Below are 23586 nucleotides of genomic sequence, written 5' to 3'. Positions count from 1 at the left end.
CTCAGTGCATGAAGATAATCAGCAGCTTGGAAAGGGACGATGGCCTTTGTCAAGGAAACAGACTTAATGCAAGAAACAGGAGAGAGCTCTTCCAGTGTTGGAGAAATCTGAGAGGAGCTGCATATATGCAGCAGGAGGCTCTCCACCCGACCAGGTCCCTGCCTGCCCGCTGCACACTCAGGTCACAGTCACTGGTGCAAGTGGCAACCTCCCCTAATACCCACCCAACCCCGCCCAGAGGCCATGGCTGGGCAGGGCATCCACTCCCTGCTGGGCTGGACCCCCCCCCCCACATACACACACACACACACACACCCCAACTTCCCAGATCTGGCAGGGACATTACCTCAACAAAAGAATATGGACTGATACAAGGAAATAGTCACATCATACCAGTAAGGAAAAGAAATGGGTTACCAAACCGGATACACAATAGGATCCCAATATGGCTAAAATCAGGCACAGACAGACGCATAGAAATAAATCTGGAAGGATATAAATCATGCTAACAATGGCTTTCTCTGGGGAGTCAGATTACAGGTGATTTTCCGCTTTCTCCTTTTCACTAAGTTTTCAACAATGAATACATCTTACAGTGATAATAAGGAGGAAAAAACAAGGAAAAGGATTTTCTACTTTTTGATCAGCACACAGCTAAGGTAACACAGCCTCACAGCTCTCTGACACTCTTTCCTGACCACCCAACCAAATCAGACTATCCTGGCAACCTCCCCTATCTGGTAGAGTCTCAACATCCCTGTAGGGTTAATAGGAATTGCCTCCAAGGGTTGGAAGAATTAAATGAGATGATGCAGGGAAAGCCGTTGGCACAAAGCATGGCACATGATGAACGTGCAACAAAGAGTGGCTAATAATTACTCTGATTGTTATCCTCCCCCAACTGGACCCATGAATTCCAGGATGCCGGACCACAGGCCATTTCCAGGGGCCAAGCCACTGCTTTTCCATCCTTCCCCCGGCCCTAGAGAAGGCAGGTGGTGAAGAGCCAAGCGAGCCCACAGAGGTTAGCCTGAGAGTGGGAGAGCCAGAAGCCCTGGGAGGAAGTAACTCCTTAGGTGCTCTGTCTTTGAAATGTGGGCAAAGTCCACTTATGTTGCAATAACCGCTCCAACCTTCATAAAGAAAATTGTTTACAAGTTTGTGTGTCTGCTGGACATATCATTGCAGAAGGCTTGAGCCCAGGTACCAACTCAGCAACTGGCTCGATGGGAGACCTTCCTCTCTGGATCTCAAGCCTTCACAGAGGAAACATAACTTCCTCCCCCCAGGGAATTACAGAACCAGTGGGGAAACAAGAGCTGTAAGAAGCTGTATTCTAGGACCGGGCAGATTATCTTTACCATGGAGACGTGGAAGGCCAGGTTTGTCCACACCGCCGGGGCAGCTGCTGCCCAGCTGTTATTTGGGGGAACCTGTCCTGCTACCTAGGGGTTTGAAAGCAGGAGCCTACTGCCCACTTCTTTCCGCCTCAAGGCCCCAAGGCAGCCCTGTGACACTGCTGGAAGCCCAGCTACTCCCAGAGGAAAGAATCTCTTATCTCTGCTGTGGGTCAGGCATCCACTGAAGCCATCACACTGCAACCCCAAGGTGAGCCCACAGGAAGCCAAGGCCATCTGGGCTGACCCAGCACCTGTTCTGTCCCTGAGCCAAAGGAAAGAGGACCCAGGAGATCTCAAGAAGGAGCAACGAGGCCTTGATTTAATCCTGAGCTGCTTGTCAGTGGGAAACTCAGTGGTGGCAAACCCAGTCTCTGAAAGATTAAGTGGGGCATGATTATTCCAGCCAAGCCAGGCAGAACCAACTGCACTTGGCACCAGTGGCCAGGCAGCAGGTGGTGCCCCATGGCTTGCTGGGTCTGAGCCTGGCCATGAGCCCTTCCTGGGCGACTACGGGAGGAAGGGGCCAGAGCAGGTGACCCAAAACAGAAGGATGGCTGCTCCTTGCCTCCCCTGTCACCGTGAGGGTTGTCCTCTCTGCGCGCTGCCAGCAGAGTGAAGCAGCCCCTGGCGGCGGCCGCCGCGGGCACTTACCAAAAGTGCTGAGGTAGAAGGACAAGCCCGGGTGGGCGCGCCGGCTCCCGAGGGAGACGCGGTGCAGGGAGCGCTCCATGGCAATGGCCCCGGCTCAGGCTGGGCTGGGGCGCCTGTAACTTGAGGCGTCTGTGTTGCTCCCAGTAACCGAGGCAGCAGGTTCACCCGCCCCCGCCAGTGTCTCCGGCCGGCGGCGCGCGAGGCTGCTGCGAGCATTTGAACCGGCGGCCGCGCCAGGCCCTGATTGGCCCGCGCGGGTTTGAATGGGGAGATTTCCACCTGACCGAGCAGCCGCCGCCGCCACCGCCGCCGCCGCCGCCGCCGCCGCCGAGGGGAGGAGGCGCCTGCGACCCATCTGGAGGGGCAGCCACCGCGGCCAGGACGGCAGTCTTCCCCGAGAAGCCAGCAGGACAGGCGGCCCCACCAGATCTCGTGGCTCTGGGACCGCTCCGGGCTGCGAGTGCCAGTCCCATGCCAGGCCTGAGGCCCCTGGCGCGCCTACTCAATGGGCTTAGCCTGCTCGCCCAGCTCCCCCAAGCCAGCAATTAGCCATGTTTGCAACTTGCTTTGAAGCTCAGACCTGTAATCATGCGACCCAAGTAAGGGCAGAGGAGCACCCTTCTGGCCCAGTACTGTGGGTCTTGGAAAATGGCTCTCCACGCCCGGCTCACGCTCCCCCACCAGGCTGCAGGCCCTTCCCTAACCCTGGCCCCTCCATCTCTTTCTTGAGCCTTCTCTCAGATGAGCAGCCTGGCACAGGTCTAGACCAGAGCAGTTTCCTCCAGCAGCCTCTTGGCCCCGCCATCTGCAGCCGGTCCTGGGAAACAGGAGGACAGGCCCCCAGCATCTGAGGGGACAAAAATGCACAACACAGTATGTGGTGGATAGGCGCTTTCACCCTCTGGAGCTTGGCGCAAGGAGGCAGAACTAAAAGGAGGGTCAGCCCCTGCGCTGCTCTGTCGGCAAACATTCATGGGATGCCTCCTGGGAGCAGTTTCACACCAAGACATCTGCTCAGCAACTCTGAGTGTTGCTGCTGTGGAGGGAAAGCTGCTGGTCTTATGTAAATCCAAAAATGGGAAGTGTCAGAAGCTGCCAAATGGATATTTGTGACTCAGTGATCCGCTCAAGTGAGCCACACAACATTGGGGGACGCAGGAGAGAGTGGGGAGAAAAGTTGTATGTATTGAGGACCAAGTGCCAGGGCCTGAGCTGGGCAGTTCACACACACCTCATTTAATCTCCAAGGTAACCCTAGGAAGTATTAACCCCAATTTACCAGGGATAAATCTGAATCTCACATAAAGAGGATAGGTGACTTGTCCAAGGATGGACGGCAGAGCTGAAATTTGAACCCAGGCCTGTCTGCCCCAAAGGCCATCCTCCTTTTGCTCTTCCTTGGCCTCCACACCCAGCCCATGGCCAACAACAAATGCAGGTGACAGACCTGCCTTCTTGAGGCAGGTAAGAAAACTAGATACCACAGGGCCAGCTGGACAAGCAGGGAGTAGAAACTGGAGAAGGAGCCCAGAAATCGGCAAACCAGTGGTCAAGTACAAATGAGTCACATAAAGGCCAGTGGATTGTTTGAATCCTGGTGCGTTGTGAAGCGCTGCTCTGCTTTCCACCGCCTCCCCACCCCCTCAGCCCAATGGCAGACAGAGTTACCTGCACCCTGAGCATGCCTGATCCTTCTCCTGGCTGGGGACGTCTGAGTCCAAGCATCCTTTCTGTGCAGGGAGGTGCCCTGGCTCTGCCGCTCCATCCAGTCAGGGAAAATAGGCAACCTCTGGCTCAAGCCACAGGAGGCAGACAGGACACTGAGGCTGGAGGTGCTATAGATCTGCAGGAGCAAGACAGGAGCATGAGTCAGGTGTGGCCTGAGAATGCCCTCTGAGAGGGGGTTCACTCCAAGTAGGAATTTAAAAGTACCATATTCTTGGAGTTCCCGTCGTGGCACAGCAGAAACAAAACTGACTAGGAACCATGAGGTGGTAGGTTCGATCCCTGGCCTCACTCAGTGGGTCAAGGATCCAGCATTGCCATGAGCTGTGGTGAAGGTTGCAGATGTGGCCCGGATCCCAAGTTGCTGTGGCTCTGGCATAGGCCAGAAGCTGTAGCTCCGATTGGACCCCCAGCCTGGGAACCTCCATATGCCGCAGGTTCGGCCCTAAAAAGCAAATAAATAAATAAATAAACAGTAGGATATTCAGGAGCCTGAGCAAAGGGGGGTCTACGAAGGGGAAAGTGATGTGCCCAAGGTGACAGTGGCCCCTTTACAGCTCTGCCAGGGACCACTGCAGCTCCTGCACTAAGATGACCACCTTGGACTTGGGAAGCTGTGAGCAGCCTGCAGATGCACATCCAGGAGGGGAGAACCCAGCAGGAGAGCTGGGCGGCTGTATTATGTGTATGTGGCCCAAGGCCCACACTGGGCACTTCACCCCCACTCAGGACAAAGGTTGCACAACCTTGCAGGTTCCCTCCCAACTCCTTCTGCCCTACTCAGCTGCTAATCCATTTAGTTGGGAGACCCCAGGGCCTGACTCTGATACTGATCAGGCTCCCGTGGTGGCACCACCTCTACCACCCTCACCACAACAGTAAGGCCCCTTAGGAGAGTACTGGAAGCTTCCTTCTCTTAAAGGGGCAGGTCGCTCTTTTCTCAGGAGAAGTAGAACAGAGGTGAGTGGGAGCCTGGGCAGTGCTACTGCAGGACAGACTGGCCCTATTAACCCAAACAACTGTCTACAGGGGACATCCAGAAAGGGTCCAGGTTTATGGCCCTGCTTTCTCCTAAAGGGGGTTTGAAGGCCAAACCCGGTTCTCTGACATGCCCTGAATACCCTAGCACCCCCTGGCCATGGGCCTCAATATCCCTCTTTCACTCACACACTCCACACACACATAAACATACTACCTACACAATGTAAACACACTCTGCACACATACACATACATAACACTCCACATGTACATTCACAAATACACCAGATACAAAAACATACCATATACATACACACCTCACACAAACACAACACAACCACATCTTATACAAATATATAATCAGGAGTTTCCGTCATGGCTCAGTGGTTAACGAATCCGACTAGAAACCATGAGGTTGCAGGTTCGATCCCTGGCCTCGCTCAGTGGGTGAAGGATCCAGCGTTGCCGTGAGCTGTGGTGTAGGTCGCAGACGCGGCTTGGATCCCACGTTGCTGTGGCTGTGGTGTAGGCTGGCAGCTACGGCTCCGAGTGGACCCCTAGCCTGGGAACCTCCATATGCCACCGGTGTGGCTCTAGAAAAGACAAAAAAGGACCAAAAAAAAAAAAAATATATATATATATATATATAAAATCACACCCTACAGAGGATATATGCATCCTGTGCACACAGACATACATTACACAGACACACACATCCATACACACATGCACAAAACCACTTAAATGTAATATATGCCATCCACATATAAAGATTGACTATACGCAATTTTTAAGACTGACTCTGAATCTAGAAGAATAGACTACTTGGGTTTGGAGGGAAGGGACTAATGGAATTTGGGTGCATTTCCATATTAGCTGTCAAAGAAACTTAGTGTCTTTAAGATATCATCTGGCCCAATATCCGAAACAATTTTGAAAAATAATAAAGGGGACCAGGACTTCCAGATGTTAAATAGTATTATAATAATGTAGCACTAGAAAGAAGATAAACAGATCAATGGAACAGAATAGAAAATTCAGGCAGAAAAACACGATTTAATTTAGAAAACAAGAATGATTTTCAATTTGTTTTTGGCCACACCCACAGCATGCAGAAGTTCCCAGGCCAGGGACTGAACCCACACCACAGCAGCCCCCCAAGTCACTGCAGTAACAAGGCAGGATCCTTAACCCACTACACCACAAGGGGACTCCTCAAATTTTTTTTAAACTAAAGCCTCATTTCAAAAAGTTGGAAGAGGAACAGCTAGTTCAGATGAAAATTTTAAAGGAAAATAAGATTAAAGTTGAAAAAAAATTTTTAAATAGACTTCAACAATAAAACCATAGCCTGGTTCTAGACCAATAAAACAGAACTCTGAACAAAAACATTTTTCAAGAAAACTACAAATAAATAAGTTTAGGAAAGAGAAAGATAGCCAAGATACAAAGGTAATTCCTTAAATTATAAGAGAAAACCATTGTAACCCTACTGTAAATTTGAAAACGGGGGGGTGGGGGTAGATGATGCTTTTCTAGAAAGTATTAATTACTAAAACTAATACAAGAGTTTGAAATTTTTAATACATCACTAACCATAGATAAAACACAAAAGGAAATCAAAAATCTACCTGACCAAAAAAAAAAAAAAAAAAAAAGAAAGAAAAGGCGTTCCCACCATGGCTCAGCGGAAACGAATCTGACTAGCATCTATGACCCCTGGCCTTGCTCAGTGGGTTAAGGATCCAGCATTGCCGTGAGCTGTGGTGTAGGTCGCAGATGAGGCTCAGATCTCGGGTGGCTGTGGCTGTGGTATAGGCCAGCAGCTACAGCTCCAATTTGACCTCCAGCCTGGGAACCTCCATAGGCCACAGGTCAGCCCCAAAAACACACACACACACAAAAAAAAAAACTACCTGACTAAAATTATGGAGGACCCAGATAGTTTTAGAGGCCAATTCTACTAGATCTTCAAGAAAAAAATAATGCCTGTGTAATTCAAAACTGTTTCAGAACTAGGGGGGAAAAAACTGGAAGATTTGTCAGTACTAGATACAAGGCTAGGCAAAGATAAAAATGAGGTAAGGTTAGCAACAGAAAACTATAGGCCAAAGGTCAAAGATAAAAGTAAGAGTAGAAGTTAATGAACTAGAACACATAGATAAAGATCTACAAAAATGTGACAAAACTAGGCCCACAGTCTCCCAGTTTTGACACATTCCTAAAAAAAAAAAAAAAAAAAAGGCCAGAAAATCTCTCATTTTTAATATAACATCTCCCAATTTTTTAATATTGGCTATTCATTCAAATTCTTAAAAATATTATGTAGTCCAAATAAAATATATCTCTGTCCTATAACTAGTTTGAAATCTCTTCTAGACCAATCTGACTTATGAGTATAGACACAAAAATCCTAAGTAAAACATTAGCGAATCAAATCCAGCAGTATATTCATGATAGATTCAAGTGGTATTTATTCCAGGAATGGAAAGAGTGCTCAAATTTAATGAACATATTAGTGCAGGGGTTGGCAAACTATACCTACAGGCCAAATCTGGCCTGCCACCTATGTTTGTATGGTAAGCTAAGAATGGGTTTTCATTTTTTAATGGTTGAAAATAAATAAAAGATTTTCCATGGCCATAAAAAATAACAATTTTAAAGTAAAAAATGAATTTAAAGCATTTATAAAAGATATAGTAAATATTTATATACTTACAAAGAAGTCTTACAAATCAGTAAGAAAGGATAAATGTACCAAACAACATGAATAATCATTACACAAGAGAGAAAATGTAGTTGACTAATGTATAAAATACTAGTAACCGAAAAAAGGAAAAAAAAAATCATCCCACCATTTGCCTTCAGGAAGTTCCAGCATTTGTATTTATAAATGAGACAACTAAGGTTCAGAGTCATTAAATGAATCAGGTTGCTAGGTAGTAAATAAACAGTGGAGAAATAAGAATCCAGCCAAAGAACCACCACAGAATGTCATCTTTCACACTAATCTTCCTGCTTAGAGTGGTGAGGCTACAAACTATTGGGGCTGAGACCTCCATAGCTACTAACACAATAAAATTAAATTCAGCCAGTGTTTGCTAAGCTAAATACCTATGTTGTGCTAAGCCAGACACTGAACACTGGGCACACAGAAGTGAACAAGTTGGAGCCTACAGTCTGGTGGAAAATTGGATGAGTGTTACAATGGAGAAAACATGGCAACCTGCAAAAACACAGATTAACATCGCTCTCAGTCTGGGGAGCTGAGCAGAACAAGATGAGAAGATTTCTCAAAGAAAGTGACCTGAAGGATGCTTTAGCCAAACCAAGGAGGTGAAGGAAGGGTTACAGGCCTGTAACCCTTTGGCCATTTTTCTCTCAAGGCCAAAAAATGAGAGAAGCATTACATGGTTAGTTGAGGAACAATGGAAAGCATGGCAGGAAACTTAGAGTGTGAGGGAAGGATCAACATGCAAGAAGGTAAACATCATACAGGGCTTCACATATTATTAAAAGGAGCTTGGGTTTTATCCTAAGGGTAGAGCAATCGTCAAAAGATTTTAAGCCAGATCCCAAAAGGTTTTGTGTTTTAGAAAGATCACCCTGGCTAGAGAATAAAAAATGGATTCGGAGGGTGAAGGGGTAGCATGAGAGTTGGAAGCAGAAAGTACTGTTAGATAAAGTCTTTTCCTGTGGTCCAAGCAAAAAAATTGTAGTAGCCATAGGGAGGGTGAAAGGTGGACTCAACAGGACTTAGTGGTTGATCGGAAGGTGAAAGGCAAGGAATCCTGGCTTGAGAAGTAAGCTGCTCAGAAGTGCCTTTTAAGAGATGGAAAACATGAGAGGAAGGGCCAGACTGAGGGAAGACTCAGTGAGCTCAACTATGAGCCTACAAAGGTTGAGTCACTTACTTGCTGTCCAAGTGAAGATGTCAAGTGACTGTTGAATATACTGGACATAAGTTCAGGAAAAATTCTTAGGCTGAAAATACAGATTTAGGAATTAATTCCCAGTGAAACCATGGCATGGATAAGAGAGCCCAAAGAGAATGCTTCACATAAGAAGAAGGCTCAGAAAAGACCCAAGAAGAGTACCAACTGAAAAGACAGACAAAGGAAGAAAGGCTGGAAAGGGAGAAGGAAAACCAGGGGTGTATTAAGGAGATAATAGTCAACAATCTCAAATACTGTTGAGAGGTCACGTAGGTTAATTATTGAGAAGAGTCCCGTTGGATTTAGCAACAGACAATCATTGTTGACCTTCCATCCCAGAATAAAATGCTTGGAGGCAACAGCTCCACATGAATGAAACTGTACCAAATGCACTCCAAAAGGAAAAATACCCTGGGCTCAAAGCCAGAAAATATTCTTGGGTCAAGTCTTTTTTTTTTTTTTTTTTTTTTTCTTGTCCTAAATTTAACCAGCTGGAATGTTTTGTTAACTGGTATTTTTCACCCTTGAAATGCAGAATTTGCCTTTTAAAAGTATGTCTGCAATTCATCTTCAAGGTAAAACACGGTATCTTGGGTTAGTGGTTCTCTGCAGGAGCAGATGCTGGTTGCTGTAAATACCACTGAGAAACTTTAATCAGCCTCAGATGTAGAAGCCTTTGCTGACCTAAATACACAAATAGGGTCTAAGTGGGAACCAAGTTAAAAAAATTCAAGATTTCAAGTGAGCTGAGAGATATTGTTTCAAAGTAGAAGAGAATAAAAACTTCACTGCCAAAGGAATGTGAGATAGTAAGTTAGGTCCAATGATAAAAGCCAAAGACTTGACAGAAAAGAAAAGCATAAGAAAAAAAATGGTTTAATTTCCTTGTAGTTATATTGGCAGCCCTTTTAGCCTCTTCAAGAAGCCCCCTTTTCCTGACTTGATAACAAGCAACTTGGCTTGGCATAGACTAGGGCTCCAGAGGCCCTCTAAAGTTTTCCAAACTTAAAACACAATATAAACTTCTGCCTCCTGCCAAGATGGAGTAACATCTTGGGAATGGATCCAATCCAGGGACTAGATTTTCCCTCTCACCTGAAACAACTAAAAGACTTGACAAAATATATGGAACAACAGTTTTCAAGATATTAGACAAATGGGAGTTCCTGCTGTAGTTCAGCAGATTAAGCACCCAACTAGTATCCACAAGGATTAGGGTTCAATCCCTGACTTTGCTCAGTGGGCCAAGGATCTGGTGTTGCCCTGAGCTATGGTGTAGGTTGCAGATGTGGCTCAGATCTGGTGTTGCTGTGGCTATGGCAGCTGCAGCTATGATTCAACCCCTAGCCTGGGAACCTCCAAATGCTGTGGGTGTGGCCCTAAAAAGAAATTAGACATCAAGTAACAAAGGATGGTGATCCCTGAAAAACAAAACCAACAAGGTGAGCCCTATGATTGCCTCAGCTAGTTGCCTAGAGAGACTTTCTAAAAGGAAGAGGCCAACTCCTAGACTCTAAGTTGAGGGGTTCAGGAAGCCAACACAGCTAGAACTCACAGGGGCGGGGGGCACCAGAGAGGAAAGAGCTGCACAGAGAGCTTCTGAGATCTGCAAAGGGTCTCCTGGCAAGACTTCAGTTAAGTGCTGATGAACTCATAGGTGTTAGGAAAGTACAATGAGGATGGGGAAAGAACCACCCCAAACCCCAAAGGGTTAGAGGGAAAATTTTTTTTTTTTGTCTTTTTTGTCTTTTTGTTGTTGTTGTTGTTGTTGTTATTGTTGCTATTTCTTGGGCGCTCCCACGGCATATGGAGGTTCCCAGGCTAGGGGTCTAATTGGAGCTGTAGCCACCGACCTATGCCAGAGCCACAGCAACGCGGGATCCGAGCCTCGTCTGCAACCTACACCACAGCTCACGGCAACGCCGGATCGTTAACCCACTGAGCAAGGGCAGGGATCGAACCCACACCCTCATGGTTCCTAGTCGGATTCGTTAACCACTGCGCCACGACAGGAACTCCGGAGGGAAAATTTTTGAAGTTCTCACAGGACCAGGATTCTTATCAGCCAAAGTGGAAAGACCTTCTAATTCATGGGGCATTGGGTTGGTACTCAGAAGGGTTTTTCTTCAGTTGTGGGGAATGCCTAGCCCTGGATTAAATGGTGCTCTGTTCCTTATCTTAAAAGCAAGACCCGGGAGTTCCCATCTTGGCGCAGCAGAAACAAACCTGACTAGGAACCATGAGGTTGCATGTTTAATCCCTGGCCCCGCTTAGTGGGTTAGGGATCCAGCGTTGCCGTGAGCTGTGGTGTAGGTGGCAGACGTGGCTCAGATCTGATGTTGCTGTGACTCTGGCATAAGCCGGAACCTCCATATGCCGCAGGTGCAACCCTCAAAAAGACAAAAGACAAAAGACAAAAAAAAAAAAATAAGCAAGACCCAAAAACATCAAAAGCTTTCCAGGTAGCCTAACTCCATTCCAAAAGAAGCTTAAGAATACATATAGGAATACAAATATATCCAACACCCAACAAGGCAAAATTCCAATGTCTAGGTAGTTAAAAGTTACCAGGCATGCAAAGAAGCAGGGACATGTGACCCATAATGAGAAGAAAGATCAATTGAAACCAATCCAGAAATGACATAGGTGATGGAATCAGTAGACAGCACATTAAAATAGTTACCTTAGCTGCATTTATATGTTCAAGAAGCACTTGAAAATCATATAAATAGAGACATGTAAGATATGAAAAAGATCAAATCAAGCATCTGGAGGTAAAAAAAATATGTCTGAGATAAAGAAATACACAGGATGGAATTAACATTCCAAATTAATGTAGGGGAAAAAAGATTAGTGAGCTGGAAGACATAGCAATAGAAACCATCCAAAATAAGACACACACACACAAAAGAAAAAACAGAGCATCAGTGAGCTGTGGGACAATTTTCAGCAATAGGTGATAGAAAATATATTTTAAGGAGTTCCCGTCATGGTGCAGTGGTTGGCGAATCCGACTAGGAACCATGAGGTTGCAGGTTCGATCCCTGCCCTTGCTCAGTGGGTTAACGATCCGGTGTTGCCGTGAGTGGTGTAGGTTGCAGACACGGCTTGGATCTTGCGTTGCTGTGGCTCTGGCGTAGGCCGGCAGCTGCAGCTCCAATTCGACCCCTAGCCTGGGAACCTCCATATGCCGCTGGAGCGGCCCAAGAAATGGCAAAAAGACAAATAAATAAATAAAAGAAAACATATTTTAAGAAGTAATGGGTGGAAATTTCCCAAATGTGATGAAAACTATAAACCCAAAATTCAAGAAGCTCAATGAACCCCAGGCAGAAGAAAACTATACCAAAGCACATCATGATCAAACTGCTTAAAATCAGTGACAAAGAGAAAAATCTTGAAAGCAGGAAGAAGATACCACATTATATACAAAGGAATAAAGATAAGAATGACATTGAACTTATCACAAATATGTACAAGACAGCAGTGAAGCAACAACTTTAAAGTATAGGAAAAGAAAACTGCCAACCTAAAATACTTTACCCAGCAAAAACATCATTTAAAATGAAGGCCAAAATTAAAGATTGTCTCAGATTTACAAAAGCTGATTGAATTGATCATCAACAAACCTACACTACAAGAAATGCTGAAGTCTTTCAAAAGCAGAAGGAAAACAATACCATATGGAAGTCCTGATCTACAAAAGGAACGAACACCAGAAATGGTAACTATGTGGGTACATATAAAGGAGAGTTTTTTTCTTACTATTTAAATCTCTTTAAAAGAACAATATAGCTGGGATAAAGAACCACTAACTAAAAAATACCATAGCTCCCTGCAACCTGGAAAAAAATTGTTCCTTGTTGCCTTGTCGAAATTCTGATGAGGTAATTGCAAGAAGCAAACCCTAGGGAAGCTATTAGCAAGTTAGCATTTGCAGTCATATGGGAATGTGGATTCTATTGATGAAAGAAAATAATATAGATATGTTTAGTATAAAAGGCAACAACCACAGCTGAGATCTGTGGCTTAGCTTGATTATACTCAAAGCTTGACTATAAGGCTTATGGAGAGCAAAGCCCTTTTCTGGCTCAATGTACTGTGATGACGAAGTACCTTCCAGTGGACAGCAGCAGATCCTGCAGGGGACAGAGGTCAGGGCATCCAGAGATTCCCAAATATTCTCCGGGAATTTCATTGGGAACTAGGGAATTGATTCAGGCTGGTTTTACTGGAGCTGTAACTGAGAGAAGTAGCATGTATTCCCTTTGCTTCCAGGCTCTTAACAGTCACTGTAAAGTCACTGTCAACTTCCTCATTATGAAAATCGCTTGCCTCTTCTTAGTCCTCACCTCCTTGCTTTAGTTTCTCTCCCACTTCTCTGATAATTCCTCTATTTCACAGCTCTTCCTGCCTTCCAATAAGAGCGTGTTACCCAGTTGTGCCCTTCAGTCTCCTTCCTTCCTCAATATTCTCCCCTTCTGAGATCTCATCCACTCCCATTTTCAGTCTCGCCTACTTGTTCGGATGATGACTCCCAGGTTTCCCTCCCACACCAGGGCTCCTGGGCCACCTCTGCGTTGACACACTAACCAACAGTCTCCTTCTTCTCTGCACCCACCCTCTCCCTGATCACTCACCTACACTGTAGCCCTAATGGTCTGCTTTCACGTCCTTCTACCCAACTACACTGTGAGCAACTCTAATGCAGTGACCGAGATGTGTCTTCTTAGTGACTGCCAACTGCCCAGCTGAGCACCTGGCACACATTTTAAGAAGGCAAGTCTTGATGTTCCCGTTGTGGCGCAGTGGAAATGAATCCAACTAGTATCCATGAAGATGTGGATTTGATCCCTGGCCTCGCTCAGTGGTTTGGGGATCCCGCATTGCAAGTGAACTGTGGTGTAGGTCAGCATAGGCCGGCAGCTGTAGCTCTGATTCGACCCGTAGCCTGGGAACTTCCATGTGCTGTGGGTGTGGCCCTAAAAAGCAAAAAATAAAAATAAAAAATAAAAGGGCAAATCTTGTCAGGGAATTCAGATCTAAAAATCAGCATGTAAAGCATAAGATTGTAAACAGTCAAAATTGCCCTCAAATAAGCCCTCAGTCACCCATAAAATGTACATAGTGTTGTAAATTGAAAGGGGAACAGCAAATTCACCTTCCCCATATTGCACTCCCTCTGGGATGTATTTTCACTGAGTGCAGAACCGGAAGAGCCCCCACCAGCTGCATTATATCCTGTCACTCCCGCCCACTTGTGCTTCATTTTCTGGCCCCCTACACGGACTGAATTTCCATAAGTAAAAAGCATAGGTAGCAAGAACTCCATTGTAAAGGTTTGATGAACGAACCCCTTTATTGCTCCTTAAACTGGTTCTTCTTTTGACTGCACAATTTCTGATAGAGGCAGCGCCTCACTGAATCAGGCTGAAAATTCTGACTCCTTTCTCTCCCTCACTCTCTTTCCACTTTCCAGGTTCTTCTTTAGTCTTCCTTGGTACAACAGCCCTCTGTCTCCATTTCTTATTGCTACCTATGTGATCCAGGCTCAGGTCACCTGCCGTCTTAACTTTTATGAAAGCCTCCTAACTGGTCTCACTGATCTTGCTGGTCTCTCTCCATTGATGTTCCGGTGCCATGAGATTCACATTTTCTTTTCTTCCTTTTTTTTTTTTTTTTTTTTTGTCTTTTTGTCTTTTTGCCTTTTCTAGAGCCACTTCCCTCAGCATATGGAGGTTCCCAGGCTAAGGGTCTAATCGGAGCTGTAGCCACCGGCCTATGCCAGAGCCACAGCAACGTCAGATCCGAGCTGTGTCTGCGACCTACACCACAGCTCATGGCAACGCCAGATCCTTAACCCACTGAGCAAGGCCAGGGATCAAACCTGCAACCTCATGGTTCCTAGTCGGAGTCATTAACCACTGCACCACGACAGGAACTCCTAGATTCACATTTTCTAAAGCACTATTTTTGGAGTTCCCATTGTGGCTCAGCAGAAACCTATCTGGCTAGGATTCATGAGGTTTCGGGTTCGCTCAGTGGGTTAAGGATCCAGCATTGCCATGAGCTGTGGTGTAGGTCACAGATGCGACTCGGATCTGGCGTTGCTATGGCTCTGGCGCAGGCTGGCAGCTACAGCTCCCATTAGACCCCTAGCCTGGGAATTTCCATATGCCACGAGTGTGGCCCTAAAAAGACCAAAATAAATAAAATAAAATCTAAAAAAAAAAAAAAAAAAAAAAAGAGCCCAAGTAATCTCATTTAAAAATAAATAAATAAAGCTTAATTTCAGTCCTATCTCACCTCTATTCAAAATCTATCAATGATGCTATCACATGGAGTCCATTCTGTCCAGTCCAGCACTCAACCAAGCCACAAGCTGTCTCCAGTCCTACCTTCCACTCTCCCCAGATAGGAACACCACACCCCTTGACTATCCCTCACACTTTTCCCACCTGCATAACTTCACTTCACCAAAAGGCCACCTCCACAAACATCTCCACTTGCCAAAACCTAACCCAGCCTCAGATGGTAGCATCCAAAGTGCCCCTTCCTCAACTCACCCCTGTAGCTCCTTCTTTGTCCCCTCAGCTCACATTGCTACATCATATGCACCCCAAAGAAAGGGAGTATGTCACACATGTTTTTTATTCATTCACTCATTCAGCATATATTACTGAGCATTTAAATGTGCCAGGCACTCAACCAGGTGCTAAAGATTTACAGTGAAGACAGATGCCAATCACAGAACTGATAGTCTGGCAGTGGAAGGTGGCAATGGACAAGCTGTGGACCCCACAGAGGCTATGAGAGGAAAAGGGAAAGCTCTCACCTTGAAAGTGGTCAGAAAAAGCTTTCCAAAAGAGTAACTTGCAGGCCAACACCTAAAGAATGAGTAGAAAGTCATTAGATAGAAGGGAAGAGGGAGTTCCCGTTGTGGCGCAGTGGTTAACGAATCCGACTAGGAACCATGAGGTTGCGGGTTCGGTCCCTGCCCTTGCTCAGTGGGTTAACGATCTGGCGTTGCCGTGAGCTGTGGTGTAGGTTGCAGACGCGGCTCGGATCCCGCGTTGCTGTGGCTCTGGCGTAGGCCGGTGGCTACAGCTCCGATTCAACCCCTAGCCTGGGAACCTCCATATGCCGCAGGGGCGGCCCAAGAAATAGCAAAAAGACCAAAAAAAAAAAAAAAAAAAAAAAAAAAAAAAAAAAAAAAGAAGGGAAGAAATACAGAACTTTACAGGTTGAAGGGAAAATAATGGGGGGGGGCAGTCTGAAGGTAACAGAGGACAGGGATTATTTAAAAAAAAAAAAAGGACCTACTGTATAACACAGAGAACTCTACCCAACGTGACAATCTATGGGTGATAATCTGTGATAATCTATGTGGGAAAAGAATCTGAAAGATCATGGACGTGTGTACATGTATAACTGAATCACTTTGTTGTACAGCAGAAATGATCACAGCCTTGGAAATCAACTAGACTTCAATAGAACTTTAAAAAAATCAAAAGAAAAAAAAAAAAAAACATGGCTGGAGAATGAGGTGAAAGTTGGGGGAAATGGGACTGAGGAAGACAAGTAGGGCCCAACCAGGTCACAGCCCTACAAAGAAAAAGAGGTTGGGTTTGATCCTGGGGGCAAGGGGGAGTTTTGGGGAAAGGAGTAACATGATTACATTTTCACGTTGGCAAGATGGGAGAATGAAAGGGAGCAGTAAAGATCCGAGGTTGATGCGGTGACCCAGGTGAAAGAAGATGGAGGCGTGGACTAGGTAAGAGCAGAAGAAACAGAGGAGCATGCATTGGGTGCTTATAGCCAATTGGGTTTGCTGATTAACTGAACTCAAAGAGGCCGTGAGAGGAAAAGGTCAGAGATGATCACACAGCCTAGGCCAGTGCTTTGTACATAATAGGTGCTCAATTAATATTTGTGGAATGAATAAATGAACAACAAATAAATTACTGCAGGAACAAATGTAGGAGAGGCAGAGAAGAGTAAATTATTTTTGGAGATCCATTCCAAGACAGAACCATAGTTAAAAGTAATAGAGACTCAAGGAGTTCCCATCATGGTACAGTAGAAACGAATCCAACTAGGAACCAGGAGGTCGAAGGTTCAATCCCTGGCCTCGCCCAGTGGGTTAATAAGGATCTGGCATTGCCATGAGCTGTGGTTTTGGTTGCAAACATGGCTCAGATCTGATGTTGCTGTGGCTGTGGTATAGGCTGGAGGCTGTAGCTCTTGATTGGACCCCTAGCCTGGGAACCTCCATGTGCCACAGATGTGGCCCTAGAAAGCAAAAAAAAAAAAAAAAAAAAAAAAAAGTAATACAGATTCAAGGGAAAAAAAACCCTGAATTTGTTGATTTATACCTCCCCTATATTAAACAAGTGAAATATCATCAAGATAAATTTAGGTGTTAGAGCTCATCCACGAATTTGGCAAAGTCGCAGGATACAAAATTAATACACAGAAATTGATGGCATTTCTGTACACTAACAATGAAAGAGAAGAAAAAGAAATTAGGGAAGCAATCCTGTTTACCATCACATCCAAAAGAATAAAATACCTAGGAGTAAACCTACCTAAAGAGACAAAAGACCTGTACTCTGAAAACTATAAGACACTGATGAAAGAAATCAAAGATGACACAAATAAATGGAAAGATATACCATGCTCATGGATTGGAAGAGTTAATATTATCAAAATGACTATACTACCTAAGGCAATTTACAGATTCAATGCAATCCCTATTAAATTACCAAGGACATTTTTCACAGAATTCAAACAAAATATTTTAAAGTTTGTTTGAAAGCACAAAAGACCAAGAATAGCCAAAGACATCCTGAAAAAGAAAAATGGAGCTGGAGGAATCAGGCTCCTGGACTTCAGACTATACTACAAAGAAACAATCATCAAAACTGTATGGTACTGGCACAAAGACAGAAATATAGATCAGTAGAACAGGATACAAAGCCCAGAATTAAACCCATGCACCTACAGCCAACTAATCCATGACAAAGGAGGCAAGGATATACAATGGAGAAAGGACAGCTTGGTCAATAAGTGGTGCTGGGAAAACTGGATGGCCACATGGAAAAGAATGAAATTAGAACACTCCCTAACACCATACACAAAAATAAACACCAAATAGATTAAAGACCTAGATATAAGACCAGACATTATCAAACTCTTAGAGGAGTTTGATATAAATGACAGCAACATCTCCTCAGATCCACCTCTTAGAGTATTGACAATAAAAACAAATATAAACAAATGGGACCTAATCAAACTGAAAAGTTTCTGCACAGCAAAGGAAACCCTAAACAAAACTAAAAGACAACCCACAGAATGGGAGAAAATCTTTGCAAGTGAATCAACTGACAAGGAATTAATCTCCAAAATTTATAAACACCTTCTGCAGCTCCATACCAAAAAAAAACAAACAACCCCATCCAAAAAAAGGGCAGAAGATCTAAACAGACAGTTCTCCAAAGAAGACATACAGATGGCCAAAAAACACTTGAAAATATGTTCAACATCACTCATTATTAGAGAAATGCAAATAAAAACCACTATGAGGTACCACCTTACACCAGCCAGAATGGCCATCATCCAAAAGTCTATAAACAATAAGTGCTAGAGAGAGTATGGAGAAAAAAGAACCCTATTACACTGTTGGTGGGATTGTAAATTGGTGCAACCACTGTGGAAAGTAGTATGGAGATTCCTCAGAAAACTAAAAATAGAACTACCATTTGATCCAGCAATCCCACTCCTGGGCATCTATCCAGAGAAAACCATGACTCGCAAAGACACATGTACTCCAGTGTTCACTGCAGCACTATTTATAATAGCCAAGACATGGAAACAACCTAAATGTCCATCAACAGAGGACTGGATCAAGAAGATGTGTTACATATACGCAATGGAATATTACTCAGCCATTAAAAAAACGAAACACCGGCATTTTTAGCAACATGGATGGAGCTAGAAATTATCATGCTAAGTGAAGTCAGCCATACAATGAGACACCAACATCAAATGCTTTCACTGACATGTGGAATCTGAAAAAAAAGGACAAAATGAACTTCTTTGCAGAACAGATGCTGACTCACAGAAATTGAAAAACTTATGGTCTCCAGAAGAGACAGTTTGGGGGGTGGGGGATGTGCTTGGGCTGTGGGATGGAAATCCTGTGAAATCAGATTGTTATGATCATTATACAACTACAGATGTGATAAATTCATTTGAGTAATAAAAAATATATAAAAATAAAATAAAAAATTTTTAAAAAGGTAAATTCAGGAGATGCAAAGCAATATAAGAGCCTCAGATTGCTTTGGGTATTTCCATCTTCCCAAATGTTGCCTCCCTGAGTCTCTGACCAATAGATGATCTGTCAGGATCCAAATTCCCCCAATTCTAGTTCTCTGTGCAGGCTCTAGAATTTTCCACACTCTTAAAATGGTTCTTCCAATGACAATCTGAATTGTTTAAAGGGTAACTCATTCATTTATTTATTTATTGTATTTATTGAGTATCTACTGCATGCTAGGACTATATATAACCTGGGGCTATGAGCACGACAACAAGAGACACAGCCCCGGCTCCAGGAGCTTCTGGTCCCCTTGAACATTTAAAATGGATCACATATGTAAAGAGCGAAATGTGGCTTTTCCTCTATTTACTCACAAAGAAGTCTCTCTGGCTATGTATATACAGTCTTGAAAATGACCAGAGGCCTCCAGTCTAAGACTCTTCTAGAGTATCATTTTCATAATGTAACATCTCCACCTAGTGGTCTCAAAAAACTTTACCATTTGATCCAGTAAAATTTCTAGTTATGTTCCTGGGAACAACTCCCTCCATCTCTCCAGAACGTTTCCTTTCTCTATCTAAAGATAATCTAGGGACTGCTTCTCTAACATACAATAAGAACTTAATGTTTTTAAGTAAATGCATAAACAGAAGAGCAAATCAGGGAGTTCCTTTGTGGCTCAACAGGTTAAGAATCCAGCATCCTTACTGCAGTGGCTCTGGCGGGGATCCATCCCTAGTCCAGGAACATCCACATGCCGAAGTGCACCCAAAAAAAAAGAGTAAATAAATTTCATACCCTGGTGCCTTGTAGCAACTGAAAGAGAAAATTTACAAATTTTTCCCCAGATGCCTCTTTTTTTTTTTTTTTTCTTTTTAGGGCCGCACTCACGGCATATGGAGGGTCCCAGACTGGGGTCAAATAGGAACTGTAGCCACCAGCCTACACCAGAGCCACAGCAACACTGGATCCAAGCCACGTCTGCTACCTACACCACAGATCACGGCAACACCAGATCCTTAACCCACTGAGCAAGGCCAGGGATTGAACCCAAAACCTCATGGTTCCTAGTCAGATTTTTCACTGTGCCACGATGGGAACTCTGAATAAGCTGATTTTTTTTAAGTGTCACTGCCACCATGAATAAAACCCTGACTCCCTCCCATCCAAGGGAGCTTTTTATAATCCAAAAACGGTGAAGAACAGAGTCTGCTACCCTAGATGTCAGGACCAATACCAAAATAAAAGACAGCTGGCTCTCCAAGGAGACTGTGGACATAGAATGTCTGAAGATGCCTTCACTGACTCTGCTTCTGCGCACAGGTTACACTGGGCCAGGTGTCCTTGGGAAGTATGCTCAGAAAACCACCCAAAAGTGGCTGGTCCCTAGTAAAGATCACAAAGAAAGTAGAAAAATACGAAACCAGAGTTTAGTTTCTTAGGATCATAAGGCTTCCAGGACAACATTCGAACAGACTAAGTCTTCGGTCCTTTTGTCTGCTTAAGTGTGTAGAGCGGATCCCCAAGCAATGCTGGCTGGAGCCTCCTGGCTCTTGGGCCTTAATTCTCCTGATTGCCACGGCCCAGATAGTGGGGAAATGGCAGTTAGCAACAATTACCTGGATCCTCTATCTCTCAGAACATTGAGAGGCTGAAGCAAAGGGTTCATGAGGGCTCTTCCCCACCAGTCAATTCTTCCTTTCTGATTATGACTGTCGGCTGTGCCTAAAGAGAGGGAATCGGAGAGGCATCAAACACAGTGGACAAGAAGAGCGAGGACTCAGGTTCAAGGCCCAACCCCCTCACTTGCTGGCCTTTGGTTTCTGGCAAATTATTTAACCTCTCCAGCAAGGCCACTAGGTGCTGTTGTGCAAGTTGTAGCCCAGTTTAGGGGTGTTGTTCAAATCGTAATCACCATAGATTTGTATATTCATTGAAATAATTTTTCAGCAGATAGTAGTAAAATGTCTTAAAGGGTGCTTTTTAATTTCACCCAAAGGCCCCAAATGGACTCGCATCAGCCCTGTATTCTGAGCCTCAGTTTCCTTAAACCATAAAACAGGGGAGTTCCCGTCATGGCGCAGTGGTTAACGAATCCGACTAGGAACCATGAGGTTGCAGGTTCGATCCCTGCCCTTGCTCAGTGGCTTAACGATCTGGCGTTACTGTGAGCTGTGGTGTAGGTTGCACACATGGCTCGGATCTCACATTGCTGTGGCTCTGGCGTAGGCTGGCGGCTACAGCTCCGATTCGACCCCTAGCCTGGGAACCTCCATATGCCACGGGAGCGGCCCAAGAAATGGCAAAAAGACAAAAATAATAATAATAATAATTAATAAATAAATAAATAAATAAATAAAACAGAAACAATCCACATCTATCGAAAGAGTTGGCCAGAGAACCAATCAAAACAGTGGGTACAAATTGCCTTGAAACCCATAATGTGGGATGTAGATTATATCTCCCTAAATTCTGTTTGTGGTTATATAAATTTGAGGGATTGGCCTACCAAAGATGAAACAAATTTCAGCCTATAATATTTTTTCTCTCTTTGAAAACAGAAGCAAAGGCCAGTATCCAGGTAGCAAATATCTCCACACTCAAAATATGTCATGATTCAAAGGGTAACTTTGTCATAATCTGCAGGACTTAAAAGAATATGCCAATTTCTGGGAGTTGTTTTACTAGGTACAGGAGTTGAATTAGTTATAAAATAGTTAGACCTTCCTGTCTCTGAGTCTTCAGATAAAATGAGCAAATGAAAGCTCGGCCCCGCCCATCCTCAACCCCACTATTGACCATTGGAAACTGGGTTTGCTCTGGAGGACAGGTTTGGAGCTAGGCTAAGGAGAAATGGGAAAAGTGGTAAATTTTTAATTTAGCCCACAGAAGTCCTGCTGCAATGTAATGTACATTTGAGAAAGAATTATTAGGAATAACAGCCCACATAATGCCTCTTGGATTCCTCTCACCGTGAGGATTCAGCTTTCAGTTTAGTTCAGTCCAATAACACAAAAGATGTCATATAACATTTTTTTTGTCCACACCCAGGCCTGGGATTGAGCCCGCACCACAGCAGTGACAACACCAGATCCTTAACCTGCTGAGCCACACGGGAACTGCTGGTGTCATGTAACTTTGATTTGGCTTGGAAAAGAAGAAGAATGGACAGGCAGCAGTTTTAGCTTTCTTATTTGGTCTGTCTTGAGACAATGTCAAAAAGGAGTTGAACACTGAATCTGCCTTTCCTGTACAAACCATACTTAGGGTAACCAAATAATTGATGAGGGGTGAATTCTCTATTTTAAGAAAAGTTCTCAGGCCCAGTCCAGAGCTTCACTTCTAGCCTCACAATGCAAGGAGCTCCACAAACAGCTCTCCAGGAAAACTAATGAAAATCATTTTAAGTCTCTGGAAATGGCTCTAAGAGCATGCAACAGGAATTCCCATATGGCTCAGTGGTTAACAAATCCAACTAGGAACCATAAGACTGCAGGTTTGATCCCTGGCCTTGCTCAGTGGGTTAAGCATCTGGCATTGCCATGAGCTGTGGTGTAGGCTGCAGACGCGGCTCAGATCCCATATTGCTGTGGCTCTGGCGTAGGGCAGTGGCTACAGCTCCGATTGGACCCCTAGCCTGGGAACCTCCATATGCCGCTGGAGTGGCCCTAGAAAAAGCAAAAAGACAAAAAAAAATAAAAATAAAAATAAGAGCATGCAACAAAGAAAGAAACATTTGTTCAAGAGATCTACCAAACTTCAGTAAGAACTGCAAAAGTCTACGGCCTGTGACCCTAGGCCCATTCCCTCCCCTTCACCCCCCACTTCAATGAGACAACTCTATACCAGACTGCTGCAGCCCAAGGACACAGGGCTCCCTCTCACCTAGTTCCAAGTCAGAAGGCTACTTCCCAGGAGGAACAGGATGTCATCATTTCTCATCCTGCCACTAGCTACCTGTTGCTGAGGCTAAGTTCTGTTAAGAATAGCCCATAGGTAGAGGCTAGAAGCTTGACCCTGAGTCCAGAACTGCTGGGAATACTGAGGCCCCAGCTGCCCTTAGCCAACGGGGCTTGGGGCCCAGGCTTTTATTACCCTAATCTAAAGTGCTGAGAAGATGAGAGTTTCATTACATTTTCCTCTTTTACATAATTTTGAATTTTTCCTATCTTAAAAGGTTTAAGGATGAAGTTCCCGTTGTGGTGCAGTGGAAATGAATCCAACTAGTATCCATGAGAACTCGGGTTGGATCCCTGGCCTCGATCAGTGGGTTGGGGATCCAGTGTTGCCATGAGCAGTGGTGTAGGTCACAGACGCAGCTCAAAACCCACACTTCTGTGGCTGTAGCGTAAGCCGGCAGCTACAGCTGATTTGACCCCTAGCCTGGGAATTTCCACATGCCACAGGTGTGATCCTTAGAAAAGAAAAAAAAGTTTAAGGACAAAAACATTTTTGACTTTTTAGGGCCGCACCTATGGCATATGCCAGTTCCCAGGCTACAGGTCTAATCGGAGCTGCAACTGCCGGCCTATGCCACAGCCACAGCAATGCCAGATCTGAGCCACATCTGC

At 44.6% G+C, this 23586-nt stretch overlaps 1 protein-coding gene across 5 annotated transcripts in view; it reads right to left on the bottom strand.

The window, feature by feature from the left end:
* RGS3 (regulator of G protein signaling 3) overlaps nt 1-20740 on the bottom strand; it is a 151674-nt gene extending 130934 nt beyond the window's left edge. For 3 of the 5 annotated variants that reach the window (XR_014825149.1, XM_003480580.5, XM_084992048.1), the window contains exon 1: nt 2052-2368. Coding sequence is in view for 3 of the 5 variants with exons in the window: in XM_003480580.5 (XP_003480628.5) it covers nt 2052-2130 (79 nt within the window). In the remaining 2 variants the exon portion in view is untranslated. Of the gene's footprint in view, nt 1-2051; nt 2369-3719; nt 3895-20634 lie in introns of those variants that run through there. The other 2 variants (XM_084992040.1, XM_084992027.1) reach the window with 2 other exon arrangements.
* Nucleotides 20741-23586: the final 2846 nt, after the last annotated feature.

The sequence above is a fragment of the Sus scrofa genome, chromosome 1, assembly GCF_054392235.1.
Source record: "Sus scrofa isolate SSC_HxYL_T2T_F1_AM1 chromosome 1, Sscrofa_HxYL_maternal_Yorkshire_Landrace_v2.0, whole genome shotgun sequence".
Lineage (NCBI taxonomy): Eukaryota > Metazoa > Chordata > Mammalia > Artiodactyla > Suidae > Sus > Sus scrofa.
This window is presented reverse-complemented; position numbering and strand designations above follow the sequence as displayed.